Genomic DNA, 25,587 nt, shown 5'->3' with positions numbered 1-25,587 from the left:
AACTTGTTCTGGATGCTGTCTCTGAGCAAAAAGAAGAAAAGAAAGTTATCAGTAGTAGTCAGCGCGGATTCCCCAGGTTGGTCATAATAGATCAGCCTGGTTCCCCAGGTTGGTCATAATAGACCAACCTGGTCTCCTTCATGGATGTTATGACTGGCTGGGCATGTGAGGAGAGACAAATGGATGCTATCTACCTTGACTTCAGCAAGTCTTTTGATGCTATCTCCCAGGACATCCTCATAGAGAAGCTTAAGAAGTGTGGGATAGATGGCCGCACAGTGAGAGATGTATTGAGAACTGGCTGAGTGGCAGAGCTCAGGGTGTTGTGATCAGCAACACAGAGTCTGGTTGGAGGCCTGTAACTAGTGACGTTCTCCCGGGAATATCAGATATTGGATCTGGTATTGGATCTGATCTTGTTCAGCATCTTCATGAATGACATGGGTCAAGGGACAGAGTGAATCCTCAGCAAGTTTTCTGATGATACAAAGCCAGAAGAAGCGGCTGACACACCTGAAGGCTGTGCTGCCATTCAGCTAGATCTGGGCAGACTGGAGAGCTTGGTGGAGAGGAACCTGATGAGGTTCAACACTGTCAAGTGCAGAGTGCTACACCTGGAGAACAGTAATCATACATATCAGTACTGGTCAGGGTTGACCTGCTGGAAAGGATCTCTGCAGAGAAAGACCTATATGCCCTGGTGGACAACAGGATAACCATGAGCCAGCAGTGTGGCCAATGGTATCCTGGGGTGCATTCAAAAGAGTGTGGCCAGCAGAGTATGGGAGGTGATCGTCCCCCTTTACTCTGCCCTGATGAGGCCACATCTAGACTTCTTTGCCCAGCTCTGAGCTCCTCAGATCAAAAAAGAGAGGAATGTCCTGGGGAGAGTCCACTGGAGGGCCACAGAGTTGATCAGGGTCCTGTGACATCTCCCTTATAAGGATCTTCACAGGTGTCTTCCAATCCCCATGATTTTGTGATGCTATGAACACCAGCAATATACGTGTGGCAATCCTAAGGTGATGTATGGCCCCAGAACACAGCATGACCAATAAGGCATCTACACAGTACAAATGCTAAACGCTAACAAAAATAAAGCAAACTCTTATTTGTACTTTCCAAAAAGATTAAGCACATCTAAGTCACTAGTTTGTCAGCTTAATGAAAAACAGTTCCCACGGTTATGGTATGGTGCAGGTAATCAGCTCTGATTTCAGACTGCTACAGAAAAGAGCAATTTAATTATTCAGATGCACTGTTCTTTAGCCTTCAGTACTTGTTGTTCCTCTTCACCACTCTTGGTGCTTGTTTGACTAGCTTGTTAAGCTAAAAGTGACTAACAGTTAAGCTAAAAGAAACCAACACTACATAGCAAAAGACATGAGTTTTATCCATATTTGTTTTTCTACACTGACTCACCTTGCTCATTTGAGTCCTGAAGTTGGTGCCATTTGTTATTCACAGTCATGATGACAGTGCCATATCTCAGTTAATGTAAAGTATCACAACTAGCTTAGCTGTGTGTAAATCAGTAAACACTGATCTAGCTTGTTTAGGTCTGAGTGAGAGTGACAAACTTGAGAGTGTCTGATCTGAATATAAAGTCTTTAAAAGCTTTAAAAGGTGATACTGATACTGAGGAAGTATTCTGCTGCTGATGTTGGCATGGAGTTTCTGAGGGAAGACAGGATGAAGTTCAGAGAAATGTCAGCGATTTCGGCATCAAGGCTGTACCTTCTGCTTGAGCACTTCTGCACTTCTTTAAAGCAGATCACCAGTTCTGGGGAAGATTAATACATTTAGGATAAATGAGATTTCCAGAAATTACTTGACTCTAGTGTTAAAAATTTATGCCTTATTTCCACTCTGATTTTGATTAGCTTTGAGTTGCAGCAAGTGGGTCTCATTGTACTGCTGGTCTGTTCACACTGGTGTCTGCTCCACATATCTATGGAAACAAAGTACTAGGAATGTTATGTTTTTATAAAACTGTTATTTTGCTGTCAGTCTCAAGCACTGCTGATATGATGTACATTCCTGAGAATCTTTGTAATATCCCAGTCACCTCTTATCTTTAGTCTCTAGGAAGTTTCAGGGGAGACAGCTTAGTGTATGTCCATTGCACTCATTTCTTTGCAAAGTTAATGCACTTCACTGTGCTGAATATTTGGAATTATTTTGTTCTCTTGAGATCAACATACTCATCTACATACATATTATGGATTTTTCCTTTTAGTTTTTATCTGATGTGCTAGAAAATAGCCACAGCTGGAGAAGAGACATCAGATGGTTGAGGGCAGGAATGATGCCAAGATGTCTGCCCTTGGATGCCCAAACGATGTTTTGTCTGAGGAATCTGTCAACCACATCAGCAGACTTACCAGCTGGGTTGACTAGAAGGTCTGACTGGAAGGTTTGGCAGGAAGGACCAGATGGTTTTATGTTCCTTTTGGAGTTGGAAGATAAATAATCTTTGGTTCATTTGGCAAAATATCATCTAATCAATTCTCTTACAAGGTCACTGAAGTGTTCACCACATGGTGGGAGAAGAGTAACCAAGGAGTCCAGGAAGACTTGCATGGTACTCATGCAAGTTTCCCTAGTGGTTGGTAAGGCAGCTAAAGGCTTCTCCATTGGAATCCCATCTAAGGCGAGTGCAACAAGGTGTATTCTTGAGGCCTCCAAGCCTGAAACAGCAGCTTTTTTTCTCATGGTATCAAACTTTCATGCATGAAGTCTGGCTTCTCAGACTTGTAACTGCAAGATATACTAATGACATTCAGTGAGAAAAATCCACAGGAAAAAATGTGATAGACTGCACGTTTTAAAAGTCTAGGAATTAATGAAACTCTGAAAAATATTTTCCTGTTAATATTATATATATAAAACAGGCACAGATCCCTATGTGTATACGTGATACATAATAAAGAAGAATGAATATAATGTGTCCAAAACTTCCCGGGAAGAAAATCCTACAAAACCTAACACATCTCTGTGTCATTAATTTATTATGAAAGATTCTTTGACTTCTTAACAAAAAGTTGTGTGCTACCAGTTATCCTACAAAAGTGTAAGAAATAATTCAGTGAAGAAACCTGGATCCATTTATTGATAATCAGGTTGATTATCAATAAATGATGTTCTTTGAGAGCAGGGACCTATTGGGGAAATGCTTCTTAAGGTAGCTGACTTCTTCAGCTATGCTGACAGTACACGTATCCCACACAGCTGAGACATCCTCTCACAGGTGAAATGCAGTGTGCCTACATGATCTGTAAAGCTCTCCCTCGACTCTTCTTCTTCCACATTGTTCCCAAAAGCCATGCCATTAGGATGTGGTAAATCACTTATGAGTATGGCTCAAGTAATTACTGTTGCTATTGCACAAAAGAAACCTGGCCTGAGTTAAGACCTATCATACTGCCTCAGTATAAGATTAGTTCAGCTGAAGAAGTATTCTGCCTTAGATACAAGGCTATTTGTTCAACAGCCATATTAACATTTCGATGAAATCCTAGCTTGGGGTGGTCATATATATGGTCCAAATACACTGAAGAAGGCTGAGAGGACCAGAGAGACCAGAGCCCTTTTAGGAATGCTAAAATGTGTGAAACATCCCTAACAACTGGGGAAAAAAAAGAAAAAAGAACAAAAAAACAACCAAGGAGAAACAGCGGCTATCTTCAAAAACGTTCCAGACAACTGGAGAAATATAAGGCAGCCAGCCTCACTGAGGCTGGAGCAAGTTCTCCTGAAGCACTCTTCTAGGCACATTAGGGAAAACATGATTCTGTAGTGTTGGCACGGATTGTACAGGAGTAAATCATGCTTGATCATGCAGGTGTCTTCTCTGATATAAATACTGAGGGGAGAGCAGTGGGTGTCTTTTTAGCAAGTCTGAAAGCACTAGAGGTGCTCAAGGCCAGATTGGATGGGGCCCGAGGCAGCCTGGTCTAGTACTGAATGTGGAGGTTGGTGGTCCTGCATGTGGCAGGGGGGTTGGAGATTATGATCCTTCAGGTCCCTCCCAACCCTGGCCATTTTGTTGTTCTGTGATTGTTCCCACAATATTACTTTATCCAAGGTGGGACAAGACAGCATGGGCAACCAAGTGGCTAGACACCTGCTTAGATGATGGGCCTCAGAGGATGGTGAATGACAAAAGTCATACCCTGCATTGAGACTGGTAACATCCTCTCCACAGGGACAGCAAAGCAGTGGGACAGGCCTCCCTCGGAGGCTGTGCTATCTCTGCCCTTGAGTGTTCTCAAACCCCAGCTAGACTCAACCCCAGGCACCTGCTTTGGTCCCACAGATGACGCTTAAGGTCAGAGTTGGGTTGCTGACATATCAGCATCACTCTGAATCAGAATGATTTTGAATGTCTTCATGTTGAACAATCCGAAACCTTCATCTGCAGAAATAATAACAACAAAATCCCAAAAAAACATTACTCCGAAGCCCAAAAACTCATATATGATTGTTCATTCTGTGTGGTGATCTTTGTCAATGGATTCATGTCTGGAATTATTCCTACAGATCTATTGTGACAGAATGCCTTCAGGAAGCTCTTGTCTGTTTATCTGCCTGATTATTGGGTGCTAGAGTCTTAACTCTGCTGCAATGCCGGAAAAAGCCACTTCATCCTCAGTGCCTTTGATATCAGTTCCTGTGGCATCATTCAGACTGACTGATCATCTCCTGCATTAAGAGTTCTTTTAAAGATCTATCATGCATGCTTGAATATTACAGATGGGGATTTCAGATAATCTGATTACTTTTGTTTCTTCGTTTTATCCATTCTATCATCTAGAAACATTTTCCCTTCCTGATTGACGCAGCGATCCCTCCTCCATATTGAAGCATCTCCCTGTTAGGCAGGTTTTCCAAGACCAATCACAGTCCTGCCAACTCACAACTGAAGGTTTTCAGCTGGACTGCTCATAGACTGTGGTGCTATTCAGTGCTGATCCAAGAAACAAGATCTGCATCTGCACCAACAGTATTTCATTAAAAATAATAATAGGCTTACTATATGGATACTAGTAAACAAGATTTCATAGTAATCCTCCTCCTGTATCCATTTCCTTCTATAGTGTCACCTTTTAATGTGATATCTGACCTGAGCTGCAGATTTCTCAGAATAGGTTCTGTCTTCTTTCTGTTCATTTATGTAACAGTAATAAAATAATGCAGTTAGTCAGAAGACCAGAGTTGGATCTTCTTGTCACCAGGTTTCACATAGCTAAGCACTGAGAGGGAACGGATTTTGGCAGGTCAAGGGAGAAAGAAAGTCAGCTTCTTTTTGTCCTGCATCGTAATAAATCTTTCAGCCATGTAAAAACACAGCACTGAGACAGAATCACAGAATCACAGAATGGCCAGGGTTGGGAGGGACCTCAAGGATCATGAATCTCCAACCCCCCTGCCACATGCAGGGCCACCAACCTCCCCATTTAATGCCAGACCAGGCTGCCCAGGGCCCCATCCAATCTGGCCTTGAGCGCCTCCAGGGACGGGGCATCCACGGCCTCCCTGGGCAGCTGTTCCAGCACCTCACCACTCTCTCTGCAAAGAACTTTTTTTAAAGAGATGCAGGGCTTCACGGCTGCTCTGCAGATGTGTGAATGAGGCAAAAGGTGAAAGTACAGCACCAGTCAATGTGAGTTGACACTGCAACATGAGAAGTTCAGTAATACTGAAATACTGTTCTTCTCTTCAACCAGATTCCACTTTGTGTCGCTCAGCTAAGTCTGTTTTGTTTATAAACACCTTTAAAAATAAGACCCTCAGCCTTCTCGGGTGTTTGGGCATTTCTGAGTGCCATAATCAAATCAGTCAAGGTGATAAATTCATTCTTAGGAAAACATAAAAATAATTGCTTGATTAATGTAACAGACAACAAATAATGAAATACCTGTGAGTATCAAGGTATGGAGCTGACTAGTTTTGAGAGTGGTATTTATCCCTGCCTTTAGTGTCTCTGCCATCAGTAGCTGCTGTGAATACAACAGCACACAGCAGATGACTGCTGTCCTGAAGAAACTCTTTGCTGATTTGATTTTTCACAGCAGATACTACAACTCCATGCTCCCTGACAAAAACTCAGTTTTATACTCTGAAGAAATTTTAGTTCAGAATTGGGCAGGGAAAAAAAAATGAAAAAAAAAAAAGAGGATGTAAATATAGGATATAGTAAGTTAACTTATATAGGATACTCATATAAATTAACATGTACAAAATAATATAAAGTGATAGGACTGCTTTTTTGCCTGAACTGTGCCCTTCCAGCTTTGAATAAGGCTTTTATCTTCCAAAAAGACCATGTGAAATTTTGCATGATACATATTTTAAAGAACAGGAAGCCTGCTTCAAGTGAAAGGTTAAGTAGTTGATTGTCACATTGCAAACGAAGTTAAGCTGGAAAGAAAAATCAACAACACACCATTTTAAACTCAGTTTGAAACTGTGGGGTCTCCAATTCCTATTCACGGCAAATACTAGCAAGGAGCATCCCCTGTCTGATTCTGGTGTTAGTAAGCAACCTTGATTTATGCTAGATAAACTCATCAAGGGTGTTAAAACATGAGAAAGTTCTCTAAACGGTGTTCGACCTTCTCTCTTTTTTTGCACAACACATGAGAATGGAAAGTAAGTGGTGTTGATACGTTTCCCTGTATATCTGTCAGGTCCTTGAAATGTGGAAAAAGGGCTTGTCCATCTGGAATGAATATAGGAAAGTTGTCAGGGCCTGTAGGGATCCAATGAGGAAGGCTAAAGCCCTCTTGGAATGAAACCTTGCAAAGGAGGTAAAGAGTAATAAGAAAGATTGCCTTAAGTATATCAGAAGTAAAAGGAAGATTAGGGACAATGTGGGTCTCATACCAAATGAGATGGGTGCCTTGGTAATGGGACTCTGAGAAGACAGACACTGAATGTCTTCTTTGCTTCAGTCTCTACTACAAAGACTAGCCCACAGGAATCCTACACCCTGGAAGTAAGAGGGAGTCTTGGAAAAGGAAGACTTCCCTTTAGTTGAGATGGATCTGGTCAGAGAGCACCTACACAAAATCAACGCACACAAATCCATGGGTCTCTATTGGATGCATCCATGTGTGATGAGAGAACTGGCAGAGATGACTGCTGATCAGCTCTCTGTCATCTTTGAAAGGTCTTGGCAAACAGGACAGATGCCTGAAGACTGGAGAATAGCCAGTGTCACTCCAGTCCTCAAAAAGGGCAAGAAAGAGGATCTGGTAAACTACAGGACAGTCAGCCTCACCTGCACCCCGGAAAGGTGGTGGAGCAAGTTCTTCCAGGTGCCATCTCCAAGCAAGTGGAAGAGAAGGTTATCAGGAGTAGTCAACACGATAAGGGGAGATCATGCTTGATGTACCCCCATGTAGGTGGGGGGAGGACAGTGGGTATTGTGTACCTTGACTCAGCAAGGCATTTAACACCATCTCCCATATTATCCCACTTTGTGATGAAACTTAGGAAGCGTGGGATAGATGAGTGGATGGTGAAGTGGATTGAGAACTGGCAGACTGGCAGAGCTCAGGCAGGCAGAGCTCAGCAGCAGCACAGAGTCTGTTTGGAGGCATGTAACTAGTGGTGTTCTCAAGAGGTTGGTGTTGGGTCTGGTCTTGTTCAGCATCTTCATCAGCAACCCGGATGAAAGGATACAATCCACCCTCAGCAAGTTTTGATGATACAAAGCCAGGAGGATTAGCTGACAAACACGAAGGCTGTGCTACCATTCAAAAGGATCTGGACAGACTGGAGATTTGGGTAGGGAGGAATCTGATGAGGCTTAACAAGAGCAAGTCTTGCATCTGGGGAGGAATAACTGCATGTATCAGTACAGATTGGGGATGATGTGCTGGAGAGGAGCTCTGTGAAGGAGCTGGGTGTTCTGGTGGACAATAGCTTGGCCATGAACCAGCAGTGCGCTCTTGTGACGAAGAAGGCCAGTGGCACCCTGGAATACATTAAAAAGAGCATGGCCATCAGAGCATGAGAGGTGATGTTCCCCTTCTATTCTGCCCTGATGAGCCCACATTTAGAATACTGTGTCAAGTCCTGGGCTCCCCAGTACAAAGAAGATGGGGATCTCCCAGGAGTCCAGCAGAGGGCCACAAAGATGATTATGAGCATGGAGCATTTTCCTTATGAAAAAAGACTGAGTAACCTGGGTCTGTTCAGCTCGGGGAAAAGAAGACTGAGAAGGGATCTGATAGATGTTTGCAAATATCAAAAGAGAGGGAGGCAAATGGATGAGGTCAGGCTCTTCTCAGTTGTGTATAATGATAGAACAAGGATCAGTGGTTCAAAACTTGAACATAGGAAGTTCCATACTAACATGCAGAAGTTCTTCTTTACAGTAAGGGTGACAGAGCACTGGAACAGTCTGCCCAGAGAGGTTATGGAGTCTACTCCAATAGAGATATTGAAGGCCAGCCTGGATGCCTACCTCTGCAACCTATTGTAGGAACCTGCCATAACAGGGGTTTGGACTTGATCTCTTGAGGTTCCTTCCACAGTGATTCTGTGATTCTGTGAATTATTTGCTTTTGCTATTCAAGAGTTCTTCCTGATAGTAGATTTATGTTCTTATCATCACCAGATGGCTCAGCAGATGACACAGAGTGTTAACTAGACAGAATCTTCAACTGGGTTTCTTAAGTCACAAGCACACATCATGAAAACTTGCCCTTAATTTGCCAAAGTCATATGACAGCCAGTGTCATATTGGTTAACTGCGTGTTCTGACACTGGAAACTTCTGACAGACCCTGTGAGTATGACATTATAAGCATGACATGACATATCAACATTGCAGAAAACAGACGTGGCAAAGAGCCTTGTAGGAATGCCTCTGTGCTCCTGGTAGCACTCACAGACCGTGCAATTATATTCTGGAGGTGTACTGTAACCTGTGTTATGCAAAGCACTTATTGCACAATTGTATCATTCCTATGCCTGTAGATTGTAAATTGTGCACTGTAAGTGCTTAAACATTCAAATGATTTGCTAATTTTATAATATGCTGTTGCTGTATACCATTATAGGCAACTTAAACATGACACAACAATGCAAGGAAATGGATGATAGAGTGGCATTACCTGGCACGGAGTGATGGCCCAGCGGCCTTGACAGCTTTGTGATCTTCAGATTAGAGAGAAGGTGTTTGATTTTTAAACTTACCCCTTTGTGTGTCTGGCTTCTTATATCTTCCTGGGGACTAAAAGTCATAGTATGAGTCTTTACGAACTAAGCAGGCCCAGTGCAGGATTTAGGGTTTTCCATGGGAGTTACCAATGGAGCATACTAACTGAAGCTGCTCTCTCCTGGTGGCTCTCTGACCTAAAACCCAAGTGCTCAGATGAGAGTACAGCAATCTGTTATAGTAGAAAGGGGCTTAGTGCTACTCACACAGATGCAGTGGAGGGGAAACATGAGAATGCGATGGAACACTTGAAACACAATTGTCTAGAAATTAATCTCAAATTGATAGCACTCCCAGCATTAAGGTGAGATAACACATGGAGTATAAACAAACTCATATAGCCAAAACATCCCAGTGAAGCAGAAGCAAACAATTCTTGACACTGCAAACCCATGGCAGTGGTACTGGGGACACACCTGGCAAACTGCACAATCCTCTCCTGGCTATGGTCTGATATGACAAACAGTACTCTGATTTCACTGAAAAGGAATATCCTAGTGGTCCCTAAACCTGTTCACCTTGGGATTCCCATTCTCTCTTTAGTACCTTCTACACAAATGTTACCCTATTTTTGCTAGTGCTACAGTCTTTTCAGCTGCCGCTTCTTTCATCTGTCACAGGTGAAGAACAACTACAGACCGCTGATATGGATTCTGTATATAAGTTGTTCCAAACATGTTGATAACTCTACAGATTGATACAAACCACCTTTGCCCTGTCTCCACTTACTAAACATAATATTTCAAATGGAAGCCAGGGAATGTTATTTCATTAATTTCTACAGCATTAAAAATCTGCCCTTATGCACTGCAGGCAAGATAGGAAGGGAGAGTTTCAGTACAGAATCATAAACAAATACCCATTGAAGGTTTCAGCATGCCAAATCATCTAACACAATCATATAACAAGACTTAATATCATTTTGCAATGATTATTACACTTTTGATCCATGATCCTAAAAGTACTTCCACATGAAATAATTCACTCGAAGTCAGGCTTGGAGGCAGTGGTCAGGACTGGCATGAAAGGTGAAAAAACAGCACTTAAATGACAAAATAAAACACACTGCATGTTTTCAGTTTTATCTCTGGCTCTTGTGCAAATGCTACCTTAAAACTGACAGTTCCTTAGACTACATTTAGATGCTGTGTGTGAATAAAAACTCATAGATGTCAACAGTAATACATACATCAGAGGAACAAGCCCACCCTTTTCCTCACATCAGTCTGTTCTTCTATGAGGCACCGAGAGAAACTATTTCCTGTGTGTTAATGCCTTTTTTTCTTAGACGAATAGAACCGCTTTCTTCAGGCTTTACAGACCAACACAAATTGAAGTCACTGGCAGCTAATAAGATTTATTAATGATCACAATACGGAAAATGTTTTACTTCATGTTTATAATTTCAGCAATACTGTACATCAGTAAACAGTGAAGGGCAGCTATCCAGAAGTTATTCTTTCACAGCACCGTAATGTCAGCCCAAAACAAAGCCTCTCTCTGTGCTCATTAAGTGTGGAATGAGGAACCAAACAGATGACTAACAAAAGTCTAAAGAAAGTTAGAGTAAAATACCCACAGACTCATAGGATTTTGAAACATGAGATGTAACATAATAAACCACTATGACATTGAGCCCTGTCTCACACTTCTCCCTGAACTGATCTACATTCCCAGCTTCTGAGGAGGAAATATGCACATCATGCCTAGCTGATGTGGAAACACTTAATGAAAGGTGAATGAAAGAGGAATAGTCTGCCATGATTGCTGTACGTGAGGCTTCCTGATCACAGCACTTCATTAACAGCTGCCGTTGATGAGGCAGTTAGCAAGGTGCAGTAGAAATAACTGCACAGTCCTAAAGGAGATAAACATCTCCTGAGCTCTAGCAAGTTCTGATTCCAATCCATATATCAATGCTTGTATCTAGTTAGAACAGAGCTCACTCAGCTGCTGTAAAAACTTGAAACATTCAATTGCATAGCTTACTACAGCTTACACAGCTTACTACAACTCCATTAAATACATTTTTATATATTTTGCAGGGCTTGCTCTTCAAGGACCTTCCACATACCATACAATACATTTCTAGAGTACACTCCAAACATCCCTTAGCATACTACCTGATACGTGAAGCCATAGGCCTCACAAAAAATTGCCGTTGTTTTGGATTACAGTGTTCAAGAGAGGCTGTTGACACCTCATCATTCTGGAATAGTTCAGTGTACATCTAAGCCTATAAAAAGGGAATTCATGACCAACTATTAGTCCCTCTGAGAAGATGATGTCAACCTCTGGTATGCTGCTCATTGTTCTATGGAGTGAGACAGTTATCCCACATGCAAGTGATTTCTCAGGGTTGTTTTTTCACTTTCTAGGTAGAAACAGGTGATCTCAGGTTTCAGGTTCTATGTCTCCACTGATCACAAGAAAATCTCTCAAGTATCTTTTCCAATCAGATGGTTATTTATGAATGCACTCATGCAGTTGAAAGAAGGCCCTCCTTCTGGATGGACAAACACAATACTCATCTAAAATTCAGAGCTCACACCCCACCTCCTTCTACTTCTGTCTCTCGAGAACATCAGCGTTTCCAAAATTTTGGTCACTTTTTGCTTTGGGATTGTTTTCAGGACATTGCATTCTCCTGAGCTAACTGCTTCCCTCATTCCTTTCGGTTTTGCTCTATTTGTTCAATGCCCTCTATCCTAATGACCACAGGGGGCTTCTGACTCATTTGGCAGAGAGAAAGAGTGCTCCTCTGTGTTGGTTTTTTTTTTTTTTCCAGTCATTGTCTGAAGGTCTTGACAGACAACAGCATGTAATCTTCCCAGCAGAGATGGGGTCATTCAAGGTTCAAACTAGTCACTCTGCTCACTGATTTTAAAACCATTTCTAACCACAGAGAAAAATTCTGAGATGATACCTGAACTACAGCACTGTTGAAAAACTGGCAGTTGTATGGCTCTCTGATTTTCTGATCTAGATGAAGACACAACCCATGAGACCCAAAACACTCAAAGTCAAGCAGCTGGCTTTATTTCAGCTCATTTCAGATGTTGAGCCTAGCTGTTAAGAAAGTATCCCAAGGAATTGTCAAAATCATCTGACAAGTCCATCTATCAAGGGAAACTGCTCAGCCATACTTACAAAAGCCCATTAAGTTCAGGCACTGTCTACATACAATCATGCTTCTCTTCCTTTGGTTCCTGAGCAGTCAAAATAAGTCCTTCTATTTACATCCATACTGTCAAAGCCATTTAGAGAAGATTAAGGACCTCTGCTCAGGAGACTTATGAGAACTTCACCTTTTGAGGTAGGATGCTTTCCATGCTGTTAGCATCTCCTTATTTCTGTTACAGTTTTCTGTCTTGCTGAATGTACCTTTCCATGTATAGCTGAAGTGATACTGTGACAAAATACTAAACATTGGCTAGTATAAATGCTTAAGAGATTCAAATCCTAACACTGTTTCTTTATTACAAAATGTTAGTTCTTATTCTGTATGTTGAAATGTAAAAAAAGGTCTCCATACATCATCCTCAGAAACAGAAAAGATCATACATACACCAAACAAAAAGACTTCTATTCTACATTAGTATCCAATATTTGTCAACTTACTGCATCTCACAGTTCTGCCTTAGCATCCTATTTTCTACCTTGTCTATCTAAAGCAAATACTGAAATTGCTTTCTGAGAGACTTCATTCATTTCGTTTGTCAAAAGAAATACAATAAATACATCACCAATTATATTACATTACAACTGATCTTTTCAGCTGCATTTCTCAAAACTTATTTTTCTGTTTATGAAAAATTAGGCTACATCATCAATTAATATTGCAGCCAGTGCTGAAGCATTTAACATCTCATACCTAGCTCCCAAGACAGTTGAGACTGGCTGCCCAAGATGGTACAGCAATTTCACGCAGTCACAGAAACATCCTGAAGAGGCAGTACTCAAGTTCTTTACAAACATCCACTGAAGTCAAGAGAACAAAAACTGCAGCAGCACTTAGGTCAGTATTAAAGCTGGCTTATCAAAACTGAGTAGCTCAACTGCTGTCTTTCTTTTATGGAGAAATTTCATTAATGTATCACTTTCCATAACTTTGGATGCACAGTAGACAGACAAACACCTCACTTCAGTGGCAAAATGTACTCCTGGAAAGTTGCAATCACTCCCAACAGTCAGCAAATGTAGGAAACAGAAGGGTGTTTCCCAGCAACGAGCCAGACATGGAGATGGTTTGCATAATCGAGAATTGAGGGTAGGTATTCCAACAGGAAGTTGGAAAGAGTCAGGAGTGAGAACTGCAGTTTTTCCTGGAGCATGGTACTTCATCATTTCTCTGTATCAACTACAGCCTGGTAAAACCTTCAGAGGCTGCTTTGAAGACGGTGAAGACATGAATAGCAGTATGACACAACACAACATTAGATTGGAGGAGTTGTGCAAATGAGACAAAAATTTAAAATAAGTTCTTGATGGGTTAGGGGAGATTTGTACATACCTGTAGACTCAACAGGATCACAAGTGTGTCGGCCATGAACACTACAGGTTCTAGTGCAAATCTCCTGCAAGGGTACCACAGGAAAGTTGGTTACTGAAGAACCATGGAAAGACTTGGGTTGGAAGGGTCCTTAAAAGTTCAGCTGGCTCCAACCGCCTGCCACAGATTTCCTTGTGGTACACATTGAACATCCTCATTTTTCTGCACTACCCATCAAGTGAACCCAGGTCCCTGAGCAAGAACAGTTCCACAGAGATCTGCCCTTGCCTGAAGCCAGGAAGGCTCAAACTGCTTTTCTCAGCTTGTTTTTCACATGTACCACAGGGACCTCATCTCCCTCTACAACATGTGGGGAGTTAGACTGGGTTAGATCCATCTCAACTGATAGATCCAGGGTATTGACCAACAAGGTGGCTTCTGCCAAATGCTTCTCCCAGTGCTCAAATGTTCCACCACCTGTTGCTTTCAACATAGTTTTTAACAGTCCACTCTATCATTTGATTTTACCAGAAGCTGCTGCATGACTGGGGATATGATAAATGCACTCAATGCCATGAGATTGGCCCGAGTATTTACAAAGCAATTTTTGAAATGAGTCCCATCATCTGACTCAATTCTCCCTGTAGTATCATGTCACCATAGGACTTGCATCTTGAGACTTAATATGGTGTTTCGGTAGCATGGGGTACTGTGCATGTTTCCAGCCACCCAGTGGTTGCCTCCATCATGCTAAGTACATAATGCCTACCATTGCAGGTTTGTGTCAAGATGATATAAACAACCTACCATTCTTTCCATATTTATAGTTTTGCCATCACCCTCTCTCTTCCAAACTTTTTACCTTCAGGCCAGCCCATGCTTACTTCTAAGATTTCTAGATGGCTGAGGCTTCCCATCCAAGTTCGCTGAGTAATCAACAAAATCCACTTACTCCAAGCAATATCAGTGGCATGACGGATGGAGGAAACCTTTCTCTTAAACATACAGTTTAGCACCAGCAGTCGAGATGCCAGAAGGAGCTGCGATTCAGCACCAGCTACTTTGGAAGCAGCCCAAACCCCCTCATACACAGCTAAGATCTCCTTTTCAGCTGGAGTGTAGCACTCTTTGGACTTTTGTATGCTCAACTCCAGAATGCTGGGGGTCGGCCTCGGATCTCTCCTGAGGCTCTTTGCCACAGAATCCAAGTGGGACCTTTCTCTCCAGCAGCAGTCTGGAGGATGTTTCTTACATCATGTCCCATCCATACTGGCCCCAGGGCCTTGGCACAGGCTATCTCCTGTTTAATTTGCTCAAAAGGCTGCTGCTGCTCAGAGCTCCACATAAGATTATTCTTCTTCTGCATCATCCAATGCAGAGGGCTCACAACGAGGCTATAGTTCAGAACACGCATTCTCCAAAAACCCACTACATTCAGAAAAGATTGTGTCTCTTTCTTACCAGTTGTCATCGTTTTATAATTTTTGTTGTTGGTATTCCACATCATAACATCATGTAGCACACTGGGAGTTAAAGAGTTAATGCTGCAGTCCCATGGATTGTGGATAGTTCTGGGTACGTGTTACAGAAAAGAACTACATCTCCCAGAAGACTTCACTGTTCTTTTTCCATTTTCCATTCAGAGGGGAAAGATAAAACTTGGGAGTCATGAGACAGTTCTTTTTTCTGCTCATCTCTGCACTGTGTGCTCCCTGGCCATCTCACCTTCAGCATCAGAGCCTTTGGGTTTTGTACACTTTCTCATTTTATTTATTAGTTTCTATTCCAATTATATCATATTATATTGTGTTTTTTTGCATCCCGCTATCATTTTTGGAAATTAGTTTTCTTCCTTAGCTCTCTGACACTGTTTTGTTTTTAGGTCCACCTCCCTACCTTTCTCCCTAAACCCTTACCAGGGTATGGGACTCTGGGTCCCCCCACCCACTGGTCACAGAACCAGGCTGAACTGGTCCAGAACTAGGACACTAGTGGGTGAGACACAGTAGTAGTTTTGTTATTTGCCCATCTTGCCATTTTACACCTAGGAATTTTATTTCCTGTGCAGGTCCTTTCACTTTGCTCCACTTGATGAAAGCAGCTTGTAGAAGGATCTGGATTACTCTCTCTCTTGAAATCTTCCTCTGCTATATTGCCCCACACCATAATATTAGCAGGGTACTGCAGGTGGTTGGAAGCAATGCACTGCACCAGTGCAGTCTGAATCAACTCACAGCAAATTCTAGGGCTGTGTTTCTACCCCTGGGGCAAATGTTTCCAGGTGTACTGAATGCCACTCCAGGTGAAAGCCTACATCTTGTGGCCAAAGGAATGGAGAAAAAGGCATTAGCAATGTGAGTTGTGGCACACCACTTGTCTGCCTTTGACTCCAATTCACACTGGAATTCTAACGTGTCCAGCACAGCAGCACTCAGTGGGGGTGTGACTTCATTCAGGCCACGGTAGTCCACCGTCAGCCTCCATTCTCCACTGGCTTTACGCACTGGCCATATGGGGCTGTTAAAAGGTGAGTGCGTTTTGCTTATCACTCCCTGACTCTCTAGTTGATGAATTAACTTATGAGTAGGAAGCAAGGAATTCCTGTTGGTGCTGTAATGATGTCTGTGCACCATTTTTGTACCTGCTGCTCTTCCACTCAAAGCAGCCCCACAACAGACAGATCTTCTGCCAGGCCAGGCAAAACAGACAGCTGCTTAATGTTGTCTGTGTCTACAGCTATTGCAAAGGACCATCAATATCCCTTGGGATCCTTGAAATGCCCCCTTCTGAGGTAATCAGTTCCAAGTATCCATGGAGCCCCTGGGCCAGTCACAATAAGGTGCTTTTGCCAGTCTTACCAGTGAGGCTTGTTTTGGCCTTCAACAGAGTCAACACTTGGGAACCCCCAGTCACCCCAGAATCATAAACTGATTTTGTCCCTTTGTGACTTCAGGGAATTGGAGTGCAGTGTGCACCAGTGTTCACCAGTGCCTCGTATTTCTGTGGTTCTGATGTGCCAGGCCATCAAATTCACAAGTCCAATATAATCCATTATCCCTTTCCACCCCTTAGCTGGGGGCAGGGCCCCTCTACTGTTACCCGCATTGTTCTGTGAATCAGATCAGGGTCCTTATGGCTTTTGCCATGTCCTACAGCAACTGGAGCAACCAGCTTCATGGAGAAGTTCACCTTGGTGAACTTTGATCTCAGGGAGATTCTCAACATGATCATTGGATGAGCATTTCAAAAACGTATAAGGGATTCAAGGGAGAGATTGGAAGCCTGTTAAAAAATCACATGTAAAATTGGCAACTCTCTCTGAGACGTAACTTTCAATGCCCAATTCATGCCACGCTGCATCCAGATGGCGGATAGGCATTTCCATCAGTGTATTTAATTTACTACATACGCATATAGCTCTGTAGAGCAGAATGGCAGACTTTAATAAAGGTTCGCTACGTTCTAAATGTTAAAAGGAAGAACACGATGAAATGTAATCCCTTGAAGAACAGTTTTACAAGAGAAAGCAAACATTTCGTTTCTTTACAAAAACAAGTTGGCACGGTGCCAGAACAAAAAGCAACAACAACAACAACAAAATACTGGCACAGCACTCAAAGAGTTTAGGAAGTTCCCAGAACGTTGGCAGTATGCCCAGACTTTAAGGAATTGCAGGCCTCCAATACAGATAAATAACAAAACTCTCTGGGGGTACAGATTCCAAGAGAATGTATTCCAGCCAATGCACCAAAAATGTATGTTCCTAAGATGGTCTTTGAACTTTGGGAGAGGCACCACTAAACCTGTTGATAACATCTTCCATTAGTTAGATCAATCAGCAAGTTCCAGCATTTAATTAATTGCTGTCCTTAGCTGCAAATTTCAAACCTTCCATTTATTCCTTCCGCATGATTTCACTGAGAATTGCAAGCAAATCCAGCTGTTCCTTTTGTAGTGTTCTCTGAAAACACATCTGTGTCTGCAGAAACATTTCCTGAGGTTGCACGCTGTGTTGGCACCGAGGTTCCACAGCAAGCTTAACTGTGGCATAACTCTTCATTACCATGCCACAGAACACCCTAGTCCCATTTCTAAAATGAACCACAGTGAAACTCCAGTTTTGAAGAAATCAGTGAAACAACACCATTTCTTCCACCTTGCTCAAGACTCTGTGTCTCTGGGGATGTCCAGGTTCAGCACACCTTCAGAGGATTACTCACTTTCCAGTGGGTGCCCTCCTTCATGCTACTGGCTCAGGATTGGAGCCAACTTCTACTGTCATACCAACGTCTGCTTTGTCCACTACAAGGTGGGGTTTACAAATGTGCTTCAGAAACCATTGTTAACATGAGAATGTCAGTATTTAGTTATTCAAACTTCTTTTACTGCTCAGTTGAGACATCTGTAATAGAAATATTTTTTCTACCCCCCCAAAAAAAATTGCTTAAAAGCATCATTCTCCCCAACAATGCTTGCAAAACCAACTTTAGTGTTATGAAAAGTACCATATATGCTACCAACAGTTTTCAAAGATAAAATAACACTAATTTCCAGTATTCATGAAATATCCGGCGCATCTGACTTCCATTTCTCATTCATTTGGAAGCAAATTAAACAAAAAGCAAAGAAAAAGCATCAAAACTGCAAGTATTGCAAGTATTAGCTGCACTGTATTTTTATTTCAGGATATATCACCAAAGCCTTTGAAGATTCCTTTGCAGCTAATACTCTTCTGTTTCACTCCCTGAGAGATTGGCATGCCTACACTTTAGTCTTCGAAGTGGAAACTGTTTAGCAAGATATGTGACAACAGCAACCCCTTGTGGATCAGGAACATCTTCACAGCAGCTGCTCACAAAACCTCTTCAGCAAATACTGCAGAATTTACTTTACTTGGATGTGTATTTTTCTACACAAACTGCTGATGAAACGAAATGACCAACTTTATATATTTTTCATGCTCCTTGAACAGATGTCGACTTCATGTCCTGGTTAATCAAGCTGCTAACATTTACCATCTGTAGATAAAGGCAATTTTGTCTTTCTCTCACTCATGAAGATTTTGCCAATGTCAGGTGACTTCTTGCTAATCAGCAGGAATTTTAATCTTCATGAGAAGATTATTACCATCATTATGAAGAAATCTGGCAATTCTGGCTGAGATGTTACAGCAAGAGGCAGTCTCTTTGTGACTAAAATGATTAAATGTATGATAAGATCAATATTGATATTATCTGAATCAAAGTACCAACTAAAAAGTAAACACTGAAATATTACTGCACGCATGAGCAGTGCTGCAAAACAAATGCCACTTTAACAAACCATGACAAATTTTAAAATAGAGAATATGATTACCTGTGGGACAAACATTATCTTATTAAGCTGCATTTCTTCATATTGAAGCATCAGCTTTAGAGGTACTTTATACAATCCCTGCAGCTGTGACACTAAAAATCCAAAGGCTTCATAGTTCTTGTTTACCAGCTAAACTCTTCCAATTTCGTCAGTGAATCACAACTCAAAAACAACTACAGTTCCTCTTGGTACAAGGCAATATGATGCTTAAAAATTGCTGTTCCTTTTTTGCTTGGACAATGAGGTAAAACAGTGATTTTCTGGAGCCAAAAAAAATGCTTCTTCATTAGGGAAGTGATGGTATGACCTTGTACAAACCAGACCACCCACTTAATTGATTCTTCAGTTAAAATGAAGCATTTTTGAGCCTCTATGTTGCATATGATTTTCCTTTCTAGCTTTAAAAATCAAATGATCCAGTACTTGGACCAAACTATACATGCCTCTCCTCCCTGTTCTTGAAAAGAGAATAACACAAACATACAGACTAATACATAGACACACAGTAACATATCTTAGAAAAGGATAAACTGGTTTCGTTTCGCATATAGATGGATTGTGCAGTATGCATTCTGGAAGAAGGACATGTCATTCCTTGTCTTATCTACCTCTTCTAACCTAACTGCAAACAAATCTCAACTAAAAATAAAAGTAAGACATGAAAGTGGAAATGTAGCTACCATGTAATGGTCTCTCTGTTACCACATAGGGATGCTTGCATATCTGTAAGTCAGAAAGGAAATTATGGAAAAGCATAAAGTATGCTCAGTGTGAAATCAGGAGAAGCAGACTGTCAGCTGAATAATGAGTTGTTGAAATACAGCATGCCTACCAAACAACAAGTTCACGAAATGCGGTCTTTAGATGTGCTGAAGGCTCATGAGAAGCCATTTCTGAGTGACCTGCAGAAGGTGCAGGTCTTGGCAGACTGTGTTGTTTTTGTCTTTGTCAGTCAATTTAAGTCAAATCCTGTAACTTTTAATGGAAGATGTGGATAACAACACCTAGATGCAATCAGCCCCTTGTACTTCTAATTGTATTTCAATCTCATTATGCATTCATAATATACACCATGCATAAAACCTTTTTACTGATCTTTTTTCTTTCACTTAGAAGACATGCTAACCACAAAGCACCCTCAGAACTACTCATTAAACAGCAGAATCACTATGACTCACTTGTTAAAAACTCAGTATTGCAAAAATACTTCACTGAAACACAAGAGATTTAAGCTTTATTATTTGTTACAGCCTGGATAACAAGGAATACTGAGAAGACAGAGATACTGAATACTTTTTTTGCTTCAGTCTTCACTACATTGTCTTTCCCTTAGGAAACCCAGATCCTGAAGGTAAGAGAGAGTCTGGGGAATGGAAGGCTTTGCTAGTGTTGAGGAGGAGATGATCAGAGAGTGTCTAGCCAAAATCAAAGAATACAAATCCAATGTCACTCCAGTCCTCAAAAAAGGCAAGAAAGAGGATCCAGTAAACTACAGGACAGTCAGCCTCACCTCCACCCTGGAAAGGTGGTGGAGCAAGTTCTTCCAGGTGCCATCTCCAAGCAAGTGGAAGAGAAGGTTATCAGGAGTAGTCAACACGATAAGGGGAGATCATGCTTGATGTACCCCCATGTAGGTGGGGGGAGGACAGTGGGTATTGTGTACCTTGACTCAGCAAGGCATTTAACACCATCTCCCATATTATCCCACTTTGTGATGAAACTTAGGAAGCGTGGGATAGATGAGTGGATGGTGAAGTGGATTGAGAACTGGCAGACTGGCAGAGCTCAGGCAGGCAGAGCTCAGCAGCAGCACAGAGTCTGTTTGGAGGCATGTAACTAGTGGTGTTCTCAAGAGGTTGGTGTTGGGTCTGGTCTTGTTCAGCATCTTCATCAGCAACCCGGATGAAAGGATACAGTCCACAACAAGTTTTGATAGTGTCATGGTTTTATGATCTTTCTTATTGGTATCCCACATCATAACATCATGTAAAGCACTGGGAGTTAAAGAGTTAATATTCCAGTTCTGTGGACTGCTGATTTCCTGAATACTTGGCTCTCAGAAGAGAAGAACTACATACCCCAGAGGACTTTGTGCTCAGAAGGGAAGATAAAGTTCCTGGTAAGTCATGGGACTCTTATTTTCTCACTGCCAGTCAGCATGTGTGCTCCCCAGTCATTTCGCCTTCAATTTTAGAGTAAGGGCTTCGGTTTCAGATACTTTTTTTCTCTCTCACTTTATCTGATATATTAGCCCCAGTTCCTATTATGTGTTGGATTCTCTTGCATTTCAGTATCATATTTAGTAAATTAACTTTTTCTAGTTAGATCACTGCTGCTGTTCTGTTTATAGGCCCATCCATCATCTCTTTACCCTTTCCCCTTCTCCCCTTTCTCCTTTCCCAGGGCATGGGTACATGGGCCCCCCCATTAATTGCAGATGTGGGCTGAATCAGCCCATAAACTGCTGACACCCTCCCCTCCCCTTCCCTTTTCTGGTCCTGTGGACCTGCTATACTAGGAGGAGCAGCTGCACAAAGGCTGTGCTACCATTCAACAAGATCTGGATGGACTGGAGAGTTGGGCAGGAAGGAACTTGATGAGGTTTAACAAGAGCAAGAGTAGAGTCTTGTACCTGGGGAGGCATAACCGCATGTATCAGTAAGGCTGGGGGATGACCTGCTGGAGAAGAGTTCTGCAAAGAAGGTCCAGATGATCCTGGTGGATGATTGGCCAGGAGCTAGCATTGTGCCCTGGTGGCCAAGAAGGCCAATGGGGTCCTTAAGTGCACTAAAAGGAGTGTGGCCAGCAGGTCAAGGGAGTGTCTGTGACTGTGTCCCGGTCAAGCCACACCTGACACTGTACTGTGTCCAGTTCCAGGCTCTCTGGAACAAAAAATACAGAGATCTCCCGAAAGGAGTTCAGTAGAGGGCCACAAAAATGATAAAGGGCCTGGAGTACCTCCCCAGTGAGGAAAGGCTGACCAGTCTGCATTTGTTCAGACCTGACAGAAAAAGACTGAAGGGGATCTTATTAATGTTTGTAAGTATCATAAGTGTGAGAGACAGAGGGACATGGTCAACCTCTTCAGTGGTCTGTGAAGACCACAGGGGGAAACAGCTGGAGCATAGGAAGCTCTGCACCAATGTGCAAAAGAACTTTCATGATGAGGGTGACTGAGAACTGAAATAGACTGTGCAGAGAGGTAGTGGAGTCTCCTTCTCTGGAGATATTTAAGACCTGCGTAGACACCTACGTGTGACCTATTGTAGAGCACCTGCTTTAGCAAGGGGGTTGGATTCAATCCCTTGAGGTCCCTTCTAACCCCTACAATTCCATGATTCTATCATAGAAATGTCCTTTTTCTCACTGCCTATGCTTGCCCTTCTTTTCCCTCAGTTTGACCAGCAGGGCCTTGCCAAGCCACGTCAGTTTTCTGTATCCCCTTCCTGCTTTCTTATATTCTGAAGGACAGAGAGTTCTTGCATTCTCAGAAAGGCATCCCTATAGAGTAGCCAGTTTTGTTCCACTCAGTTATCTCTTAGGACTCCTTCCCTGGAGACCTCACCCAACAATTCCTTCGACAACTTGAAGTTTGCTCTCCTGAAGTTCGGGGTCCTGATTCCATTGTTTGCCAAGCCTGCATTTCTTGAGATCATCAGCTCAACCAGGGCATGGCTACTGCAGCCCCAACTGTCTGCGATTTTCATGTCTTCAATCATCCCTTCCACATTGGTGAGCGCCAGATTCAGCAGTGATTCACCTCTGGACACTCTGTCCAGTTCTTGAACAGGAAAGTTATGGTAAGTGGTGCTCCTCAGGGATCAGTACTGGGGCCAATGGCGTTTAACATCTTTGTAGGCAATAAGGACAGCGGGACTGAGTGCATGCTCAGGAATTTTGCAGATGACACCAAGTTGAGTGGTGCAGTTGACACACTGGAGGGAAGGGCTGCTATCCAGAGGGACCTGGACAGGCCCGAGAGGTGGGCCCATGCTAACCTGATGAAGTTCAACACGGCCACGTGCAAGGCCTTGCACCTGGGTCAGGGCAGTCCCAAGCACAGATTCAGCTCGAGTGGAGAATGGCTTGAGAGCAGCCCTGAGCAGAAGGATTTGGGGATGCTGGCTGATGAAAGACTCGACATGAGCTGGTAATGTGCACTCGAAGCCCAGAAGGCCAATCAAATCTCGCGGTGCATCAAGAGAAGCGCAACCAGCAGGTCAAGGGAGGTGATTCCGCACCTCTGCTCTTGCGAGACCCCACCGTCTGTACTGCACCCAATTCTGGTGCCCCCAGACAGCACAGCCCCAGCCAGACCGGGCCACAGCTCTCTATGGAGGCACCGCCGCGGCGTGGAGACCAATGGTGAGGGAGGGGCGGGGCCTCTCGGCCGGCGGCAGCCAATCAGAGGCGCCAGGCGCGCTTCCCGCCCTGAGGTCGCTCCTGAGGTACGCGCTGCGGCGCCGTCTGTGATGGCTGCTGGTTTACGGAGCAGTGTCGGTGTGTTCCAGTGAAGCGCTCTCCAGAAGGTAGCAATAGGAAAGTTGCTCTCATCTCCTCAGCGTGGTCCCACAGCTAGTGTCCTCAGCGCAGCCAGGTGTTGGCTCACTGGTCAGCCTCCCCACTGGCTGAGGGCCTCTGTGCAGCTTATGACAGGAATTCCCCTCTGTACCTTAGTTATGGTTTGGAATGGTTTTGTGGGTTGTTTTTATTTTTTTTTTTCCCTTTTCCTGAACCCAGCCTTCTACATTCCCTGGTCATACTATTTTCAAGCAAACAGCCAGTTCCTAATTATCTTTTATTTGTTGGTCTCTGCTACTTTCATACCTGGATTTGTTATTTCTGACACTGTTACCCATGCAATTTTAGCCTAATGCCATATTACTGATATTTACTTGAGTCCCAACTTTCCTTACGGCCCTACAACTCAAGTTTTTTATGTTTCATTTACATCATACACTGTTTGGATAGGATTATCTTAATTTAGCCCTAACACTTTACCTAATTTATTTAAGAATACATACTCTTACCTTGTACGCACATGACCAATCACACCATATATATGTTCTTGTAGTCCTTCACCTGTACTCCATTACCCACCTGACTCCATCAGAGTCCCCTAATTAATTTAGAGACTTGGTGTTCTAACAGGACCTCTTCCTTGTAACTAGCTCATACAATTCTTTTTTGCTTGCAAAACTGAAGGAGTGAATAAAATAAAAAAAAAAAAGAAGAAGAAGCTCTATGCATTAGTCAGTGAAAGATTAGGTTTAGGTAGCTGAACTACAATTTTTGAATCCAGAAGAAATAATCTAATTGGTTTGATCGGTTCAACAATTAGATCTGTTAAATTGTCAGAATTATTGCTTAGGGGAGATAACTCAGATTGCTTACATTCACTTAAAAGGATTGAAAGGTTTTCTTTGAACTGCAAGAGGCACAGAGGGAAGGGAGAGGAGGAGGAGGAGGAGGAGGGGGGGAAAAGGGAAGGGGCAGAGGAAGGGAGGGAAGGGAGAAGAGAGAAAAGGGCATTTTTGCATAATCAGATGTCTGTGGTCTCTAGTTCAGTTGTTACATCCTTCCAAAGGAGGAATACTAAACGCTCTTCTAAACAAAGTTCAGTTCAAAGTGCATATGTTAGAAGAAGCTCAGAAATTATTCTTGTTTAGCCTTTATTTCAGTCTGCTCTTTCAACTCTTGTACAAGAACTTTTATCATTTTTCTGAATTTCTTTTAGACAAGTGTCAGAAACATCACAAAACAGGAAAGATGTTTGCAGCTTTAAAGTATCACTCAACAGACTATTTATATGAGGTATAGTTTTATTATTTCCCTTATTATTCTGAAGGAATTATGTCAGTCATTTAAAAGATTCATATATGTTAAAAAGTAGAGAACTAATTTCTAAGAAATTGTATTTGTTTGAGGTTGTTGTACTGCACTGATGCTAGTATAACAATAAGGTTATTAAGGTTATATAATAATAAGGTTATATAACAATAAGGACTGATTACCTTTTTTAATAGAAAATTAAAGTGCAATTTTACCAAAGCAGAAGAGCATTTATTTTTTATTTGTCTATTGCATTTATGATTGTGTTTCATAACCTGTTGCTTAGAGCTTCCTTTGGAGTGTGTACTGTGCTTTCTAATGCATACAATTCAATTAATTACCTTTTTGAAGAACTAGTTTTAGTTTCTAATTTATTTAATATGCATTAGGTAATGCTACAAATCGTTGTACTCCTACTGTAGATGGGGAAGTGTCATTTCTTTGTATGCTATGGATGAAATTTAAAATCTGTGTAAAGCAGATGTTTTTGACATCTACAATGAATCTCCTGGCTTTATTAATGTTGATCTGTTACAACATGGAAAACTTAACAAAGTTCTGCTTTCTTTTCTGTCTACGTCTGTGTGATGTTATCCATTGCTTATCATTTGGTGCAATGTCTTTTCTAATTGAGGATTCACTTATTCACATTTTCAAAGAAAAGATATGAGCCATAC

The 25,587-nt window shown here is 42.2% G+C and overlaps 1 protein-coding gene across 1 annotated transcript in view; it reads left to right on the top strand.

The window, feature by feature from the left end:
- Positions 1–23,231: 23,231 nt before the first annotated feature.
- Positions 23,232–25,587, top strand: part of SHOC1 (shortage in chiasmata 1) — a 48,694-nt gene continuing 46,338 nt past the window's right edge. Inside the window, 2 exon segments of the mRNA XM_042829391.1 lie at positions 23,232–23,346; positions 24,816–24,892. Of these exon segments, the coding sequence (XP_042685325.1) occupies positions 23,232–23,346; positions 24,816–24,892 (192 nt within the window).

The sequence above is a fragment of the Centrocercus urophasianus genome, unplaced genomic scaffold (genome assembly GCF_019232065.1).
Source record: "Centrocercus urophasianus isolate 14NV4802_14NV808 unplaced genomic scaffold, USGS_Curo_1.0 seq_31, whole genome shotgun sequence".
NCBI lineage: Eukaryota > Metazoa > Chordata > Aves > Galliformes > Phasianidae > Centrocercus > Centrocercus urophasianus.
Note: the sequence above shows the minus strand (reverse complement) of the source record. Positions and strands in the feature narration are given on the sequence as shown.